Genomic DNA, 18740 nt, shown 5'->3' with positions numbered 1-18740 from the left:
AATGGCCTGTCTAGTGCCACCAGCCCGTGGTGTCATGTGTAGAGAATGATGACATCCCAATGCCAATGTTGAGCAGAGGAATAGAGTAGTGACGGCTCACATTCTTTGCTTTGGTAGTAATGGCCATCATTCCTTGGGGTTAAACGCTGAAAATTAACTGTGTTTCGGGTCTCACTTTGCATTGTTCTAATTATTGTATAAAATGCAAACCTACTTTTGTTTTCTATCAATGGTTCCCTTTTAAATTAAGCAAACTTTCACTTTTTTCAAAGCAACTTTCACCTTGTACTTTTATTTGTATAGGACTTTTTAGTACGTGTACACTATTTCTAGTAGATGTGCTACATGTGCGTTTAGCAATTCATTTTTTAACTTAGAGAAATTTCCCTTTTTTCTAAACCAATTGTTTTATTATAGAATATAAATAGTACATTGTACGAAACATTGTATAAAAAGTGTAATCTATACAATAGAAACTGTAAATTGTTAATGCTCTAATGATTAAAGTAAATTAAACCATTCAAATAGCAAATTTCTATCAGTGTTAAATAATTTCCAATATGTGATTAACATAGTTGCTTATATGTTGATGCTTAATTTGACATTGATAAGAAGTTGCAAAGTGCATTGAATTATTTTATAATATGAAAAAAAACATTTAAAACTTTGAAATTCATATTAATGCCTGCACTGTATTATTTATTATTATTTATGAGTTCTAAAAAAAAGGAGGGGTTGAAGAGGGGAAAAAAGAGTTTCTTGGCAAAAAAAACAGTAAATACACAAGTCCCAGGGTTAAGAATGGGTTCTGTTCTGTCTTTAAGCCCAACTTTGTATCTAATATGAATGGTGATAGTGAATCAAATATTTGTCTTACTATGAATCACTGAAAACAGCACACAGACCCTGGCCCAGGGTGGGGATTGTACAGTCATGTACAAACAAGAAGGCATGCTAGAGGGAGCCGAGGAGGGAGGAGCTTGGCAATGTTGCAGCAGAACAGTAGGTGGTGCTATGCTGTCGTGTACCTGACTTTCTTTCTTTCTTTCTTTCTTTCTTTCTTTCTTTCCTTTTCTTTTTTCTTTCTTTCCTTTTCTTTCTTTCTTGCTTCCTTTTTTTTTTTGAGTCAGATCTTGTTGCTGGTTGGCTGGCTGCCATTTTAAGTACTGCAGGCAGCCCATTCATATCTACCAGAAGGTTTCCAGCTGAATCTTCAAATGTTCCTTTTATCTTGTATCCTAAAGTGGTAGAGAGGCTTTAAATACAGGTTTCTGAACCATTCCTTTATGATTTATGACTTAAAACTTTCTTTTTGAACTGCCAAACCGCTTCAATATTTTTATCTTTCTTTATACAGGACAAAAACAGTTTGCACTTCTCTCTGTCTTCATTGCTGTTCGTGGAAGTGTTAACCGTTGTGTCTTCCCATTTTTTAGAACTGAAATTGAGTTCAGGCTACTCAGGTTAGAACAGTTGGTTTAGAGGCAGAATCTGCATTGTACAGATGGAAAGTGTTTCTTTTACAGATTCACATTCACAAAGAAACACTGCTGTTCCATTATAATCTTTTCCATCTTCTTCTCTGGCCTCAAAAATCTCACACACACACACACCCAAAAAAGAGGTGTTTCTGGGAACCCTGGGAGGGGAATATTGGCAAAAATGCCCATTGCATTGCACCTGATTCTCATTCAAGCACTGTCCTTTGTGGTAGAAGGAGTACTTAAATCAAACAGTGGTCAAAACAATGAACTCGTTTTTGCCTAGTGCTCCCTATCCTTTCTCTATCCTATTGATTTATTTATTTAATTTATTCAATTTTTATGCCAGCCTTCTCCTTAGACTCAGGGCGGCTTACAACATGTTAGCAATAGCACTTTTTAACATAGCCAGCATATTGCCCCCACAATCCGGGTCCTCATTTTACCCACCTATGTCTGCAAACAGCAGAACTTGTAGTTGGGTTAATACTATTCCATTTTTTCTTGTGACCAAATTTGTAGGAGTATAACTGCTTTTACTTCAGAGAAACAATAATTAATATTACTATTATAAATGAACATGAACATGTTGAGTTCTGGATTGACATAACTGCTTCCTCTGGAATAAATTCCTGCTTTATGTGTTGTAATTCTCACCCACAGGGTTGGGATGAAGATCTGTTTAACTATTCACAGAATAAGGGTTTCGTTGTGATTTACTGTGATTATTTTCCTCCCAACTCATGCGATAATTTCAACAAGATGCAAAGAATTGCTGGATATGGCACCCATAATTTCTGCCCAATAAATAAGAATATAACCAGAAAGCTTTTACATAGTTAGAAAAACACTAAAAATGTAAAATATTTCTTTCATTAACACCCTTATTAACATAAATGTAAAATGAGTCTGGACTGATAATCATAGGCAGCCTGTCTGACTCACTCCAGCGCTAATATCCTGTAAAAGCCTCTGTATGAAAATAATTAATCAAAGTACAGTGCTGTTCTGAGAGAGTATTTCTCCTGCTGTAAAGCAGAGTGATAAAATAACTTAAAACGCAAGGCAGTCATGGCAGTTAAGCTTTTTATAGTCCCTTTGCGGACCTGAAAAATCATACCTTATTAGTATCTTTATCTTTCTTACTCATTTTTACTTACATTTAAATTTAACACTGTGGTGTTGCTATATATTTTTCTGAATATGGAGAATGGCTTCAGAATATTTTATTTTGCTTGAATTGAGTAGGGGGAATAAAACCCTTATTATTTTTTTCTGTCTATAATCAATCTTATCTTGAAAGAAACAATATGAGATACAGAACTTTTACTGAGGCCTAATTTTTGCACACCGAGGAAATGTCTGCAGCCAAACAGTTTTAGGAAATATGAGCTGTAGTTTTATATCCTGGTAACTGTGGTCCATGTGCTGTCAAATGGCTGTTTCAGTCTATGTAATCATACCTATTAAGCCACATGCCCCAGCAAGCCAGTTATTTTCTATATAGACTATAGTTTATTCAATATTCCCTCAACTGAGCATGTCCTATTTACTTCCATTGAGAGATTGTGGAAAAGGTGGGGAAAAAAGCAGTTGAAAGATATAAGACAGTGATGGCGAACCTATGGCACGCGTGTCACCTTTGGCATGCAGAGCCATATCTGCTGGCACATTAGCCGTTGCCTTACCTCAGCTCCAGTTTGCATGTGTGCACCGGTCAATTGATTTTCAGCTACTGCAGAGGCTCTGGGAGAGCTTTTTAGGTTTCCTGAGAGCGTTCAGGCGGCTAGGGGGCGTTTTCACCCTCCCTAGGCTCCAGAGAAGCCTTTGGAGCCTGGGGAGGGTGAAAAACAGGCCTCCCAGGCCCACCAGAAGTTGGGGAATGAGTTCTTTCCGGTTTCCAGAGTGCCTCCATGGGGGTATGGAAGTCCATTTTCACCCTCACCACGCATTGAATTATGGGCACTCACACGTGCATGATAGTATATGTGCACATGTTTTTGGCACCCAAGGGGGAAAAAGATTCGCCATCATTGATATAAGCAGTGGTTCTCAACCTGGGGGTCAGGACCCCTTTGGGGGTCGGACAACTGTTTCACAGGAGTCGCCTAAGAATATGCGAAAAGACAAATTTCCCATGATGTTAGCTAAAGCTTATAGCTAAAGCTTATACTCGGGACACATTTTTACAATCGATCAATCAGGCGTTTACAGTAGGGATGTCCCTCTGACCTTCCTGCCAATCAGCTTAAAGCTCTGTTGGGAGAATTGGCGCTACACTTATAGTTGGGGGTCACTACAACACGAGAAACTGTGTTAAGGGGTCGCGTCATTGGAAAGGTTGAGAACCACTGGATATAAGAGATCTGAAGAAAAACATTGCATCAATTAACACTTTATAAATTCTTATATTACAGTTTGCAAGCTTTTTTTATTTATCCCAGACTATATTAATCATCTCTTACTGAAATCCAACTTGTTCCTGTTTCTTTGGTCTTTATCAGTTGTGTACAGACTGACACATGGCCACCTTACCTAGCCCTACACAAGTCATTATCATTAATGTTCCTGACCAGTTTCTAACACACTTGAATTTATCTTGTTAATCTAGTCCATTTCAGCCCATCTTCAGGTCAGGCTTTATGGAGATATATCAGGAGGTAGAATTTACCTGGGCAGAAATGCTGAATTTGTAAATAGTAGTGGTTTCCTATCACTAGGCATAATCAATGCATACAATTTCAGTTTCTGGTTTTCTGGGACATCTCATTGGCTGTCTACTATTAAAAGTTTAGAGAGTGTCTTACTATGGTCCCATTGTTCCTTGACTGATCATTTTACCTTGATAGTTCTAAGATATTATAACAATGGTTTATAGTAGTTGTGTCACAGGAGTATCTCCTCCTGTATCTACCTAGACTTTCTATATGCTCTTGCCAAGTAAAATCAGATAAGCGGTTGCAAGTGAAAGAACGACGCATCTGATACCCAGATTGATGCCTTTTAAGCTCCATGCAAAAATAGTAGCTTCTGCCAGGAATAGCAATAGCACTTATATACTGCTTCATACAACTCTCTGAGCAGTTTAAAATGTCAGCATATTGCCCCCAACAATCTGGATCCTCATTTTATCAACCTTGGAAGGATTGGAAGACTAAGTCAATTTTGAGCCACCCAGTATTGAACTCCTGGCTCTTAGCAGTTAGCCTGCAATACCACATTATAACCACTGCACCACCCTGGCTCCTAGGTAGAAGCACTCTGAAAATGAATGTCTACAGTCTATTTTAAGTCCTTATGTTCCCATTCCTACTATAAGCAACTTCTTCTGCTTATGCAATAGACCTATTAATATTTAAGAAAGAAATCCTTCTGTTGACAACTTCATCCGAAAATGCAGAAATGGGAAAGAAATTCTGATGAGGCCAAGGTTTTTGGAAATCGTCTGGCATATATCATTGTGGCTTAACCAGCAGTTAGAGGAACATAGCCAAATGTTGGACTAATTTTTTCTCTTCTGTCATTCCCTTTGTTTCTGATTGTGTGGGTGTGCAAACACACACATACACACACACATAGATCTCAGCCTCTCCTCACCATCGCCCTCCATGTTTGGGGCTGGAAGAAGAGAGGTTGGTCTGTGGAATTTACAAACAACTTTTTGAGTGTTTCGAAACACAGATTGTTTCTACAGATGACAACCTCTTAGTATGAATTACATTGTTTTTCTCCTGTTACTGACCTTTAGAGTTAATGCTCTATTCTCACAAAATGCTTCAAATAACATTGTGTTCTCAGTTAGCTCCAGTGACATCTACTGATATGGAAGACCTAATTAACCGAAAGAATTCCCAGTTGCTGAATTTAGCTAGCAATCTGCTTAGGACTCTGTCCAGCAGATGTTTTCCCTACATTAGAAGTCTAGGGACTTTGCAGACCTCCCTGCTCTTTAATCCTCAAAGTAAATATCAACACATTTGAGATGTGGAAACGAGTTCTTCAACACAGAAATGAAATGTTACCATGGTCACCGCTTTTCAGTCTTGTGTGTAAGAAATTCATCACAGCAGCAACAAAGTAGTAGGTTTGCAGAACAGCAAGTTCATTGTTAGCCTGTCTCAAAATTTTAAAATGAAACAAAGAAAAGATGGTGTCAGTGGGCCAAGTAGCAATCAGCACTTAGGATTGCCTGAGACAGCATCAGAGAAATATTACTTCTCCCTTATCAACTCTGATAACATCTCTGATAAGAGAGATGATAAAATATAACAACAGATAATTTTATAGTACATTTGATATTTAAATGATGGGTACAGGTTTTTTATATGGAAAATTAAAGTATTCGAGTTTGGTTCTATGTATTTGTTCAGTTATTTATTTTAAAAAATTATGTGGTTGTCTATCTTAAGCAACTCCAGGCAGCTTATAAGAACCAGAATACTAATAAATAAAACAGTCATAAAAACAATAAACCCTGCATTGTAATTGTCCCCTTTGGGGTGATCCACAGCAGGCACAGCTATCTTTTTTTCATGACATCTACCCACACAGTCCTAACACCTCAGTAAAAAGTCAAGACTTAAGGGCCTTCCAGAGGCTGGGGGAAGGACAGGGGGAGGGCTGTAAAATCACCAGCAGTGGGGTTTTCCACAAGATAGGGGCAGCCATGAAAAAGGTACACTTCCAAGACCCTGCTAGATGCCAGGATTTCAGGGAGGGGACCTGAAGCCTGCTCACCCTATCTGATCTAGTGGGACAGACAGATATTCTTAGGGAAAGGTAGTCCCCCAAATAACCACATTCCTTGATTAGCACCCAGAAGAAAACTGGAAGCCAATGTAGCTTGCATAACAAAAGTGTAATATGGGCAAACCTATGGACTCTCAAAACTGTATACACCATTGTGTAACTTCTCAATATCTTTAAAGGCACCCCATGTAACACACACATAATAGTCCTCCAATCAGCAGATAACTAAAGCAGCATGTGTGACCATGTCCAAGGCCTCTTTGTCCAGGAAAGGATGCAACTGGAAGGAACCACAGACAATTCTTTGACAATTCTCCCCAGCTACAGCCACCGACCACCTCATCAAGCAGGAGCTGTGAGTTCAATGAGGACCCTTACTTTGCACATCAGCTTAGTTGAGAGAACTGAGATGACAAATCATAAATCCCAGGGGAGGGGGGGACCCAGAGCTACTGCATCTTGCTAGCTTGAATCAGCAGGGTGGTTGAGTTGACAGACTGTCCAGCTCTATCAGAACAATCTGACACCTCTGTTTTTATACCTTATTTGAGTTGGTTTTTGTAAGATGGCAACAAAGCTATCTGGGCAACAACAATTTATTAGTGTTCTTGCAACCAGATCCAAGAATTTAAAAACTTGCATTACAGGTAATCTATTAAAGGTAAAATCAGGAGAGGGGAATCCATTGTGACTGCACAAATTGTTCTTGGCTACAGTACTTCAGATTTTTCCCATTGGGATGACTCGCCTACTTTTGCTCTTTTGATTGGGAATTGCAGAAAAGAGAATTCTTTCCTGCTTTTATATGCACAGCTATTACACCTAGTGCATTTGGATATTGCCATTCCATTGCAAACTGCATACTAATAGATTATAGCCGTAACTGCTTTCATAGCTTATTGCAAACTTCAGCTGATGCTCCCATAATATTACGCAGAGTGGCCGAAGGCCAGAATGCTCTTAATTTTATTTTCTGTCTCCTTTTCATATAGTTTGAGGAAAACATTTTGAAAGGCCTAATATATTAAATCCCTAGTGGTTTTATTCATCACAAGAGGTTTTTTTCTCCTAATTGAGCTATCAGTCTAAAGATATCACTATTTATCAAGACACATCTACTGTATATTTCTGGATTGTGTGGGAATGTTTTTTTTTAAAAAAATAACTGCAGCTACTTGCTTAGCGAAGGTGACTTGTGCTTTTTGTTTGTTTGTTTCAAATAAACTTTTTGAACTCATATAAAGTTCCCCTCTTTTTTCCTGAAATAAGTGCAATTTTTCATTTGATTGCCAGGATTTTTCTTAAGATTTAAAGTAGGTAGGAATTATTGGTTCCACTGTACTCTTTCAAATACAAGTCTTTTAAGGATTTTCTCTTACTGTATCATTTTATATCTCTCTTACATCAAAGGCTGCTAACATCTCCATTCATTTCTTATAATTGTAAATGCTGGAAACATCTGAATATAATAGCAGGCCAGAGCTAACAGACTAAATTGCAGAGTAAAACCAAGGCCTCCAGAAGAGGAAAGAAGGAGCCAAGCAAGCACACAGGGTTGTTGTTGGGGAAAAATTGGAGGAGAGACAGGGCTGAGTGCTTGAGCTCATGGAAGAAAGGCTACCATAGGCTCAAGCTGAGTGAGTGAATAAATAAGTAAAACTTCCTTATCTTTGGCAATTCAAGCTAGTCTGTTGCTTTGTCATATTAGAGCCTGCATTTTCATCATTTCTTTATTTTTGTTCTTGTCTAATAAGTCTTGTTGCACCTTAAAGATGAGCATGTCCCCTGAGGACTCTTATCATGTTTTCTTCCATAGCTTTGACACCTGAATGTTTGGAAACCAGGTATCTTAACAGCTTTCAGCTTTGATATAAAACCATCAGGAAGAACTTTCTAAAGATTTTGTAAATGGCAAAAAAAGTTTTTTTAAAAGAAATCCAGCCAAGGTTACTAAAAAGGCAGTATATTTAGTATGGCAGGTGTACTGTGCAACTTCACACAGTTTTGGTATAAAGCCAAAAATAGCAAAGAGAGCTATTTTCATCTGGACTTACTTACAGTCCATTAGTATATAATCTTACTTCAGTTTATCCAGATTTTGACAATAATAATACATCACTAGCTAATAGCATTCTTCTTGTTGCAATATCTACTTGTTATAATTGCCAGGTGTTACGGTGAACGTTGGTGTGTGTGTATGTCTAAAGAGGGAAGAGAAGCAATTTTAATTTCTTCCTATTTTGGTCCACATTCTGCATTACAGTGATCCCTCAGGTATCGCGAAGGTTACGTTCCAAGACCCATCGCGATACTCGATTTTTCGCGATGTAGTGGTGCGGAAGTAAAAACACCATCTGCGCATGCGCGCCACTTTTCCATGGTGTTTTTACTTCCGCTACATACAGCTTGCCGCCCGCCCGCCGCTTGTCCGCCGCCTGCCCGCCCACCGCTTGTCCGCCGCCCACCCGCCCGCCGCTTGTCCGCCGCCCGCCCGCTTGCCGCTGCCACCTCTCTCACCGCCGAGTCCTGCAGCAGCGCTGGCGGCCACCGTTCCCCGTAAGCACCCGCCCACCCGCCGCTTGTCCGCCCACCACTTGTCCGCCACCCCGCCTGCCCGCCGCTACCACCTCTCTCACCGCCGAGTCCTCCTGCAGCAGCGCTGGCGGCCACCGTTCCCCGTAAGCACCCACCCGCCCGCCACTCGCCCGCCCGCCCGCTCACTCACCGCTACCGCCCCTCTCACCGCCGAGTCCAGCACTGGTGGCCACCGTCCCCCGTAGGCACCCGCCCCCCGCCCCCCCAAAAGAGATGAGAGAGGGAGGAAGAGAGTGTGAGAGAGGAAGAAAGAAAGAGAGAAGAGTGGAAGGAAGAGAGAGAGAAATGATAGAAAAAAAGACGTCATCGGGTGAGAAAAACCATGGTACAGTATAACAAAAAAAACGGGGAGTATTTTTCATTTATTATTTTTTGAAAAATCGCGATATAGCGTTTCGCGAAGATCGAGATCGCGAAACTCGAGGGATCACTATATTCCTAAAAGACTAGGGCAGCACTACTTGGTAAAAATTTCAGCATAGGCAAAATCAAATATTAAACTTCTGATCTGCTTAAATAAAACTAGGAAGGAGAGCAGAAACAATAAAACATAGTTTGGTTAGAATGCGGCATCTCTAAAAGCGGTGTGTTATCCATTTAATATGTATGCATTAGACAAGAAAGCTCTCTTCTGGGCTGCTATTAGATTCAGATCTTTCCAGAATTAGCTTGAGGGCTATTTTACACTATCTGCTTAAGCTTGTAAAGTTATTATGTGATAGAATAATTGATGATTTCAAATACTCAACCCTTTTTGATGATATTTCTGCCTGCTAAAAATTCAAGGAAGTGGAGATTTCTCTACAGAACAGTGTTTAGTCCTCCTATCTGAATTCACTTGAGAGAAAGAAATATTTTTTATTCAGTGAAACTTTTGCAGATGCTTATCCCTAGGCAGGTGCTTGCCTTCCACTAAAACATTCTATTTGTTTTGAGTTGTTGATTATTTCCTACTCCTTTCCCCTCGTTCCTTTTGGCCCATAAGCAATGTGCTCCATGATGGGTATGGAAAAAAGCAATACCATATTTTGCCTGAGCAAACTCAGTCATGAATTCCCAAACAGAATTGCATGTTTTCAGACCAAATCCTTTCTTCTTCTAGTAAAGAGGGTAGCAATTGTTTTATAACATGTAACAGAACCTATACATCTTTTAAAGAAAAACTAACAATGAAATATTACACCATACAAAAAAAAAAAGCAGGCTCTCTGGTACAGTATAAGCATTTTTATTTCCTTCTCATCTTTCTTGACTATTGGCAACTGCCTAGACAAGACCCTGCAGTTTTATGACAAGTGTTTCAGAAGTGGTTTGTCCTTGCTGTCTTCCTAGAGTTAGGAGAGAGTGACTGGCCCAAGGCGACCTGCTGGTTTTGTTCCCAAAGCACAAAGTCAGAATTAGAATTCAAGATCTTCCTGTTTCTATCATGGTGCACTACACCAGACTGGCTCTCAACAGTGTTACTAATCTTCCTTTTCTTCAGTCTTTTTGATCCATTTCAAATATTTGTCCTTTGAACCAATCACTCACTTTTGCATTGTACCCGCATTCATTCAACACGTATTCATTGTTGATTGTATTACTTCTTTTTTACCATAGATTTCATACATGCCCCATTCTTAGTACATTCTTTTTTTGAGATGAGTATTTGTTTGTTTGTTTGTTTGTTTGTTTGTTTGTTTGTTTATGGAAATTTATATTGCTGCCTATTCGCACATGGTGACTCAAGGCTGCTTACAGGAATATAAAAACCTTATACATAAAAACCTTATATACAAAAACCTTATATATATATATATAAATAAAACTAATAATAGAGAATACAGTGATCCCCCGATTATCGCGAGGGTTCCGTTCCAAGACCCCTCGCGATAATCGATAACTCACGATGTAGTGGCACGGAAGTAAAAACACCATCTGCGCATGCGCGCCCCTTTTTCCATGGCCGCACATGCGCAGATGGTGGAGTTTGCGTGTGGGCGGCGGGGAAGACCCTTCGGCCGCCCAACAGCTGATCTGCTCTGCAGCGCGGCAGCAGCGAGGAGCCGAAGATGGGGTTTCCCAGTTGCCCAGGCAACGGGAAAACCCCATCTTTGGCTCCTCGCTGCTGCCGCGCTGCGGAGCAGATCAGCTGTTGGGCGGCCGAATGAACCTTCCCTGGGTCTTCCCGCCGCCCAGGCAAAGGGGAAACCCCAAGATCGCTTGCCGCTTGCCCATCATCCGCTCGCCCGGCCGCTCGCTTGCCGCTTGCCCGTTTGCCCGCCCGCCTGGCTGCTCGCTTGCCGCTTGCCGCTTGCCCGTTCGCCCGCCTGCCTGGCTGCTCGCTTGCCGCTTGCTGCTTGCCCGTCACCCGCTCGCCCGGCCACTCGCTTGCCGCTCGAGAGCAAGAGGGGGAGAGATAGAGAAAGAGAGAGAAGGAAAGAAAGAGATGAGAGAGGGAGGAAGAGAGTGTGAGAGAGGAAGAAGCAAGATAGAGAAAGAGAGAGAGAAAGAAAGATGAGAAAGGAAGGGAGTGACGTCATCGGGTGGAAAAATCGCGATATAGCGATTCGCAATGATCGGGATCGCGAAACTCGGGGGATCACTGTAATCACATAATAATAACCCTCTGCCCTGGTGACCACACATCCACAAACCATTTAATGGGCTCTATCTCAATCTTCCATTCTCCAAGCCTGCTGGCAAAACCAGGTCTTTAACCCCTTCTGGAAGAGTGTTACAGTGGGGAACATTCTAATCTCCGGGGCAATGATGTTCCAGAGAGAGGGAGCCACCATAGAGAAGGTCCTTCTTCTGGGTCCCACCTGGTGTATTTCCCTAGGGGATGCCTCTTTGCTTTGCTGGGTCAGGTAGCTGTGGCAGGCAAGAGGCGGTCCCTCAGATAACCTGGCACCTGCCATGAAGGGCTTTAAAGTTGACAACCACCACTTGATTTGGATTTGGAAGCAAATTGGCAACCAATGCAGCTCCCGCAGGAGAGGTGATACATATGCATACCGAAGTTTGTCCAAAACCATGTGGGCTGATGCATTTTGGAGCTTCTGGATGCTCTTTAAGGGCAGCCCCATGAAGAGCATATTGCAATAGTCAGGAGAGGAAGTTAGGGATTGTCAGTTCAGGAAAGGGATTAGTTATTTCTAATGCTAGAAAGAACTCAGAAAGAAGACAACTAGAAATGCTGGTAGTAATATTATCATAAAATGGTGCTTTGTCTGCTCCAATGACAATACGTGAAGGGATATCTGTATCCATAACCCCTGCTATTTTGCATAACATCTAGCATGCACACTGAACCAAAAAGATTGACCTCTGTACATACCACTTCATATACACAAGAAATGTAGATAACATATGTGCATAAAATTAACCTTATGCAAATGTTGAATTTACGCAGAACAAGATATTTTTAATTGGCAATTAATATGTGGAATCTCCAAACAGTTTCCTTTTAGAGACTCGCTTTGTACTGTACTATGTTGGGGACTCATTATTTGAATTCAATAGTATTGTGAGCTATATAATAATGAAATGAAAGTCAGGAATTCAATTTCACTCACTGAAAAAATGCCAACTTTTTTGGAAAACATAATTCATCCAACATGCCACAGGAGAGATGCTTAATGAATAAAACAGTATTTTGTAGAGAGACACAAAATAACTGAAGAATGTCCTGAATCTTTTATTTTTATATAGAGAGATGCATATATACATACATGCACGTGAGCACGCACACACAGACACACACACACATATTCAAGAGTAAATATAATCCATACATACACTTTCATACCACTATATATGCACATGTATGAAACATACCTATTGAATGTTTTTTTTACAAAGGCCTGTTAGCACCAGAAAAGAGATAATGGTTAGCATTTTTTTAGAAATGCTAATTTTACAAAAACTAGAAAGAATAATATCATTATTGATAATATAGCATTAGAAATAAATGGTGAATCAATTAAGAAAATGGTATACATGCATCCAAATTACATAGGTAATGATTGTAAAAATTTGGGCTTAAAAAATAATTGGAGACTGTAACGGTTCGATGTCATGGTAGCCACCTTCTCCTGAAGATTCTATGCAGCGATTTTAAACTCCTTCCAGAAGGAGGGATCTTCTGAGTTTTACAGGATCTTCTCGGTCTTTATAGGATCTTTTCAGTCTTTTGATTTTCAAAACAATCAAATCAAACTGTCTGGGAGGCAGAACTGGCTTGGCCTTTCAAGGCTCTCCTCCATATAATTTAATAAAAGAAATTAAGAAAATCTCATTAAATAGTTGTTGTTTTCTCTGAAGCTAAGTTTACTTCATATGTTTTCATCACCTTGTTTTATGCTTGAAAATAACTGACTTTGGGCTAAATTATTTAGAGTTTTCACTCTAAATGTTTTTAAAGTAACTTTGATACTAGGTTCACCAGGATTTTTCATCTTTTGTGAATTTGACAAAAACAGAGTTTTCCATATTTTCTGCCACATAATTACTTTCCTTGGACTGTCCCTATAGATTTTATTACATGCCATGTTTGTTTGTTTATTAAATTTATTTGCCACCCATTTCCTTTTGAAGTGATTCTGGGTGTCTTACAACATTGAAAGCATTAAAATAATAAAGGAGAAATATTTCTAAAACAATAAAAATGAAAATCATAATGAAAAATTTATGGAAAAGTTTGTGGAAAATAAGTTAATTTATACTCTAAAATGATTGAGTTCCTTGAGTCAGCTTTATTGAAACTGAAGTAAACCATAATATACTTTGGTTGCTTACATCGCTCTGTTTAAATCAGCTCTGAAGATTTTCATAGTATTTTTTGGCTTATTTTAATGTGAAATCTCATTTTTAAATCAGATTTGGCAAGAAAAAAGAAGATAAAGGTGTAAAAAGTGATCAAAAGGGAAACTCCAAGCAAGGTACACTGAAAGAAGTTGACCTAGAAAAGATGAAGGAGGAACGGGAAAGGTGAGCTTTGTGGTGTGTGTGTTGTTGTTGTCGTTGTTGTTGTTTTCTGGTCTTCAGTGGAAAGGAAAGCTGTGCACTGGCCAGAAAAGTCTGGGGAATGTACTCAAGAATGTCTATCATTCATAATTGAAAGATTATTACAAAACAGTATCTATATGTAAAAACTGTCAGTGTGTATTGGGTAAATTGAGTTTTAAAATGTACATGGGGATTACAGTACTTTTACTTTTAAGAATTGAGTATAGAAGAAATTATTTACTTAAGTTGGAAAAGTCATGTATAAAAAGCCACAAATACCAGGTTATAGGGTAAGTTGCACACAGGATCATATATTGAAAAACCGTACATCCAAAAAATTAATGCGTAATGATTGCATATTCTATGTCAATAATATGTGAAGAAATTAAATAGTATATAAATCTCTCTGGCTGTGATACAGTCCACATTTCCAGTGATTTCTTGTCTGTCATGCCTAGCTTGTACCTTAAACTTGATTTAGTTGGACATACAAAAAAGCCTGATATAATGTTTGCTAAATTCAGCACTTTGTTTTTTTATTATTATTTGTAAAATGTTTATAAAATTATACGTAATATTATGCAAATGATAAAATTAGTTTTATTGTTTATCCAACCATATCAATAATTGCTTTCATTTGAATCTCCATCATCTTATAGTCAAAGTGTGGTCAGTCTATATGCTTAGCCAGCACTCGCATTGATGACACTGAAATCTCTATCACTGGCAATGATGGTACATGTCTTTCATTTTTATAGACGCTCATGTTCATTGTTGGGATCCTGGCAAACTACAGAGCAAGCATCCCATCTGTTAAAGGGCCACTGCCATTTGTTAAAATGTTGGCAGACTTCTGGGAATGATCCCTTCTGTTTCTAGGTTAATGTTCCAATTGGACAGACGTGGAGTAATTGTTGTTAATATTTCTTGTAGTGGTAAAATTTCTTTCAAAATAGCATATATTCCCTGGAGTGACAGTTAATTGGTAAGAACCTATTAAAAACACTCGGTTTCATGCCTTTATAATTCTGGTTTATCTTGTCTAATAATTATTCACCTTTTGACCTGGAATCATTTGAGACAGAAATGGGGAACAGCAGGTGTGCTTAGAAAGCTGAATGAACCTATATGATATTTTTAACTTACATATTTGATTTTTATCCTACAATTAAACAAGAAAAGAAATACAATTTTTCCCTGGATAGCTTTCTATCATTTATTTCTCCTTTAGAGAAAAAATGTATAACATGAATCCCAAAGGAGGGCTTAATTTATACCATGTATACAAGGAGATTATTTCTATTTTCTCTGTCATTTTTATATAACATATGAATGTGTCATCTTTCTGAAGACAGTGCTGGTCATCGTTGCCTAGAAGGCGGATTTTGTTTTAACAAGCATGTCACACAATAAGTTCTAATTGCATAACAACCTTTGGCTGCAGCTGGTAATATAAATGTATCTCTACTCTTTTACTAATATTTTACTGAGTAAGATGACTCCTCAGGAAAGGCAGCAAAAATGCAGACCTTATCAGTCATGGTCACCTCAGTAGACTGTATAGCATCCCATTCAGATGACTTTTAAAGCCCTCAGCCATGTACACCATAAATTAATTCCCATGGTTTACCACAGGGATAGGATGATTGGTGCCTCCAGATGTTTTGACTATTACTTTCTCAACACCTTGTTTTTGCCATGCTGGCTAAAAATAGAAATATCTGAAGGATACAAGGTTGCCTTTTCCTTGTTTACCACAGATATATTAGACTGTCTGCTCATATGGTACTTGTGCATTTAAAATGCATCTTCAGTCTGTATGGAGAAGGAATGAGTTAATCACTACAACATGTCATCCACATTGATCCTTCTTATTCTTAAAGTACGGTAGATATTTGCACATACGTTTTTTACAGTTTTGGGGGGGATTTTTTAAAAAAATTCCAGAATAAACATTTAGCTAACATTTCCCAGCTTTAAATCATGTCTCCACTGTCATGTGATTACAAATTAATGTGTGGTCTCCCTTGTAAGAGATGACATGGGTTAGCTCTATGGTGGCCATGAATGGCTGATTGAAATTGCCTAGAACCATAAATGTGAGGAGCACCAAAGACCATAAGCCTGGAGAACATCACTACCAGCTCTTGCAGTTCATTGGTGTGCAACAGGAAAGCTGGTACACTGGCCACAATCCATTCTGATCCCTACAACCCAGCTTCACAAATAAAACCTCACACCTAGCAATCTGTGGAGCAATTCTCCTGAAAATCAGTAGATTTATCGTGCTTTATGTCTACTCCACCTAGTTTCCCATCACTTGGTGTTCAGCTCTTAATGGCTTGCTCCAGAATGGCTGCAAGATTCTAAAGACATTCATGCTGCGGAACATGTGTCTTTAGCATGCTTCAGGTAATTCATTTGCACTAACATGATGCTTCACTTAGCAAACTATGAATATCCACATGGGAGGTAGCTCAAGAGCTTAGTATAATGAATGGTACTGGCAAAAAAGAAATAATGTATTGCCAAGGTCTTGAAAACATTGTAGCTGATTTTATGAACAATAAAAAGCTAGCTTTTCTGTGACATAGTAGTGTAAATTATGCACAACTAAGATACTATCTAAGTTATGGAGATGAGTGAAACCTTAATGCTTTCTGGTGTTATTCTGTTAAGGGTTTGTCAAGACAACCTGAATTTTATAACTCTGCCCCAAGATTCACCAATCCTATAAAGAAATCGAGGCCGGAGATTGTAATGGATGTATTGGAATTCACCATCATGCAGTGATCTTGTGCTATAGATCTTGCTGCCACTATGACTTCACAAGCTGCATACTTTGTCTTTCCTTTCTGAACAGGCCAAGCCTCAGAAATGATTTATAAGAATGTGGGCTCTGCACATTTAGTTGAACATTCCTCATTAGGGGAGAGATTAATTCATTGTAAATCTTTACAATTGCAGTGTCTAGAGATAGCAGGAAAATGATATTATGAGCCTGAGCCACCCATCTGGGTTTTATAGATTTTAAATGCTTTCCTAATTAGTAATATTGGTAAAAGTTTGTTAGGCCATCTACTATGAATGTTCCATGTCTGCTAACTCAATAGTTTGGTGCTGTCCCTATGTTTATATGGTGGAGAGGTAGAAAAAGACTTTTCCTTGTCTTGGCACTTTGATCTCCATCCCAATCATTTTCCTGAAGAGAAGATATATTTTTGGGGGGGGGGGGAATCTTTACCCAAAGAGCAGTAAGTTTCCTAAATTCATGAAAAGTGACTCTTGAGGAAGTGCTCTTTCATTCTAGTCACATAAGTTCTTTCCTGAAGCACAGTCAGAAAGTTGTTCTGAGACTCAAATTGGATTCAAGTTCAGAAAGAATTGCATGATAAATGGCTCTAGAAGATTGTTACACACAGTCTTGAACTCTTAAGTGTGTCAATAAAATTATAATGAAGGAAACATATTTTCATAGAATGGCTAACAAACTAAGTGATGTGGAATAGATGTGTACCAGAATTAGTCTAGTGTTACTAAATTTGTTGTCCTTTTCTTTATCATGTGTGTATGGGTTCTTTTCATCATGTGTATACAAATTCTTACACATTCTTTAGATATACACATTTCCATTGGTACACCATTGCACTTTAAGAAGTCATTTTGCATATTGCAACTTATATGTTTAGTACAGTAGTTGGTGCCTTGACTAGAATTCAGTTTGTCTCCACTCTTCCTCAAATACTATTTATCTCCACTGTGGCTGGGTGAGATCATCCAAGGGCATGGGGTGAGGTATCATCAATATGCGGATGATACCCAGTTGTACATCTCCACCCCATGTCCAGTCAGCGAAGCAGTGGAAGTGAAGTGCTGGTGCCTGGAGGCTGTTGGGGCCTGGATGGGTGTCAACAAACTCAAACTCAATCCAGACAAGACGGAGTGGCTGTGGGTGTTGCCTCCCAAGGACAATTCCATCTGTCCGTCCATTACCCTGGGGGGGGAACTACTGACCCCCTCAGAGAGGGTGCGCAACTTGGGCGTCCTCCTCGACCCACAGCTGACATTGGAACATCATCTTTCGGCTATGGCGAGGAGGGCGTTTGCCCAGGTTCGCCTGGTGCACCAGTTGCGGCCCTATTTGGACAGGGAGTCATTGCTCACAGTCACTCATGCCCTTATCACCTCGAGGTTCGATTACTGCAACGCTCTCTACATGGGGCTACCTTTGAAAAGTGTTCGGAAACTTCAGATCGTGCAGAACACAGCCGCGAGAGCTATCGTGGGGCTTCCTAGATTCGCCCACGTTTCTACAACACTCCGTGGCTTGCATTGGCTGCCGATCAGTTTCCGGTCACAATTCAAAGTGTTGGTCATGACCTTTAAAGCCCTACATGGCATTGGACCAGAATACCTCCGGAACCGCCTACTACCGCACGAATCCCAGCGGCCGATAAGGTCCCACAGAGTTGGCCTTCTCCGGGTCCCGTCGACTAAACAATGTCGTCTGGCGGGCCCCAGGGGAAGAGCCTTCTCTGTGGCGGCCCCGGCCCTCTGGAATCAACTCCCCCCGGAGATTAGAACTGCTCCCACCCTCCTCGTCTTCCGTAAACTACTTAAGACCCATCTATACCGCCAGGCATGGGGGATTTGAGACACCTTTCCCCCAAGCTTATTATAATTTATGTTTGGTATGTATGTGCTGTTTGGTTTTTAATTGATAGGGTTTTTTAGTTTTTTCTTAATATTAGATTTGTGCCTGTACAATATTGTTTTATTGCTTGTTGTGAGCCGCCCCGAGTCTTCGGAGAGGGGCGGCATACAAATCTAATAAATTATTATTATTATTATTATTATTATTATTATTATTATTATTATTATCTACTGGTGTCTTGTTATTCCACTGTAGATCTCAAAATAATCTAG

At 39.5% G+C, this 18740-nt stretch overlaps 1 protein-coding gene across 5 annotated transcripts in view; it reads left to right on the top strand.

Moving 5' to 3' along the window:
* Window positions 1-18740, top strand: part of PARD3B (par-3 family cell polarity regulator beta) — a 697616-nt gene that overhangs the window by 480218 nt on the left and 198658 nt on the right. For all 5 annotated transcript variants that reach the window (XM_070732030.1, XM_070732029.1, XM_070732032.1 and 2 more), the window contains one exon: window positions 13686-13796. In XM_070732030.1, coding sequence (XP_070588131.1) covers window positions 13686-13796 — 111 coding nt within the window. The remainder of the gene's footprint in view (window positions 1-13685; window positions 13797-18740) is intronic.

This window comes from Erythrolamprus reginae, chromosome 1 (genome assembly GCF_031021105.1).
Source record: "Erythrolamprus reginae isolate rEryReg1 chromosome 1, rEryReg1.hap1, whole genome shotgun sequence".
Lineage (NCBI taxonomy): Eukaryota > Metazoa > Chordata > Lepidosauria > Squamata > Dipsadidae > Erythrolamprus > Erythrolamprus reginae.
Note: the sequence above shows the minus strand (reverse complement) of the source record. Positions and strands in the feature narration are given on the sequence as shown.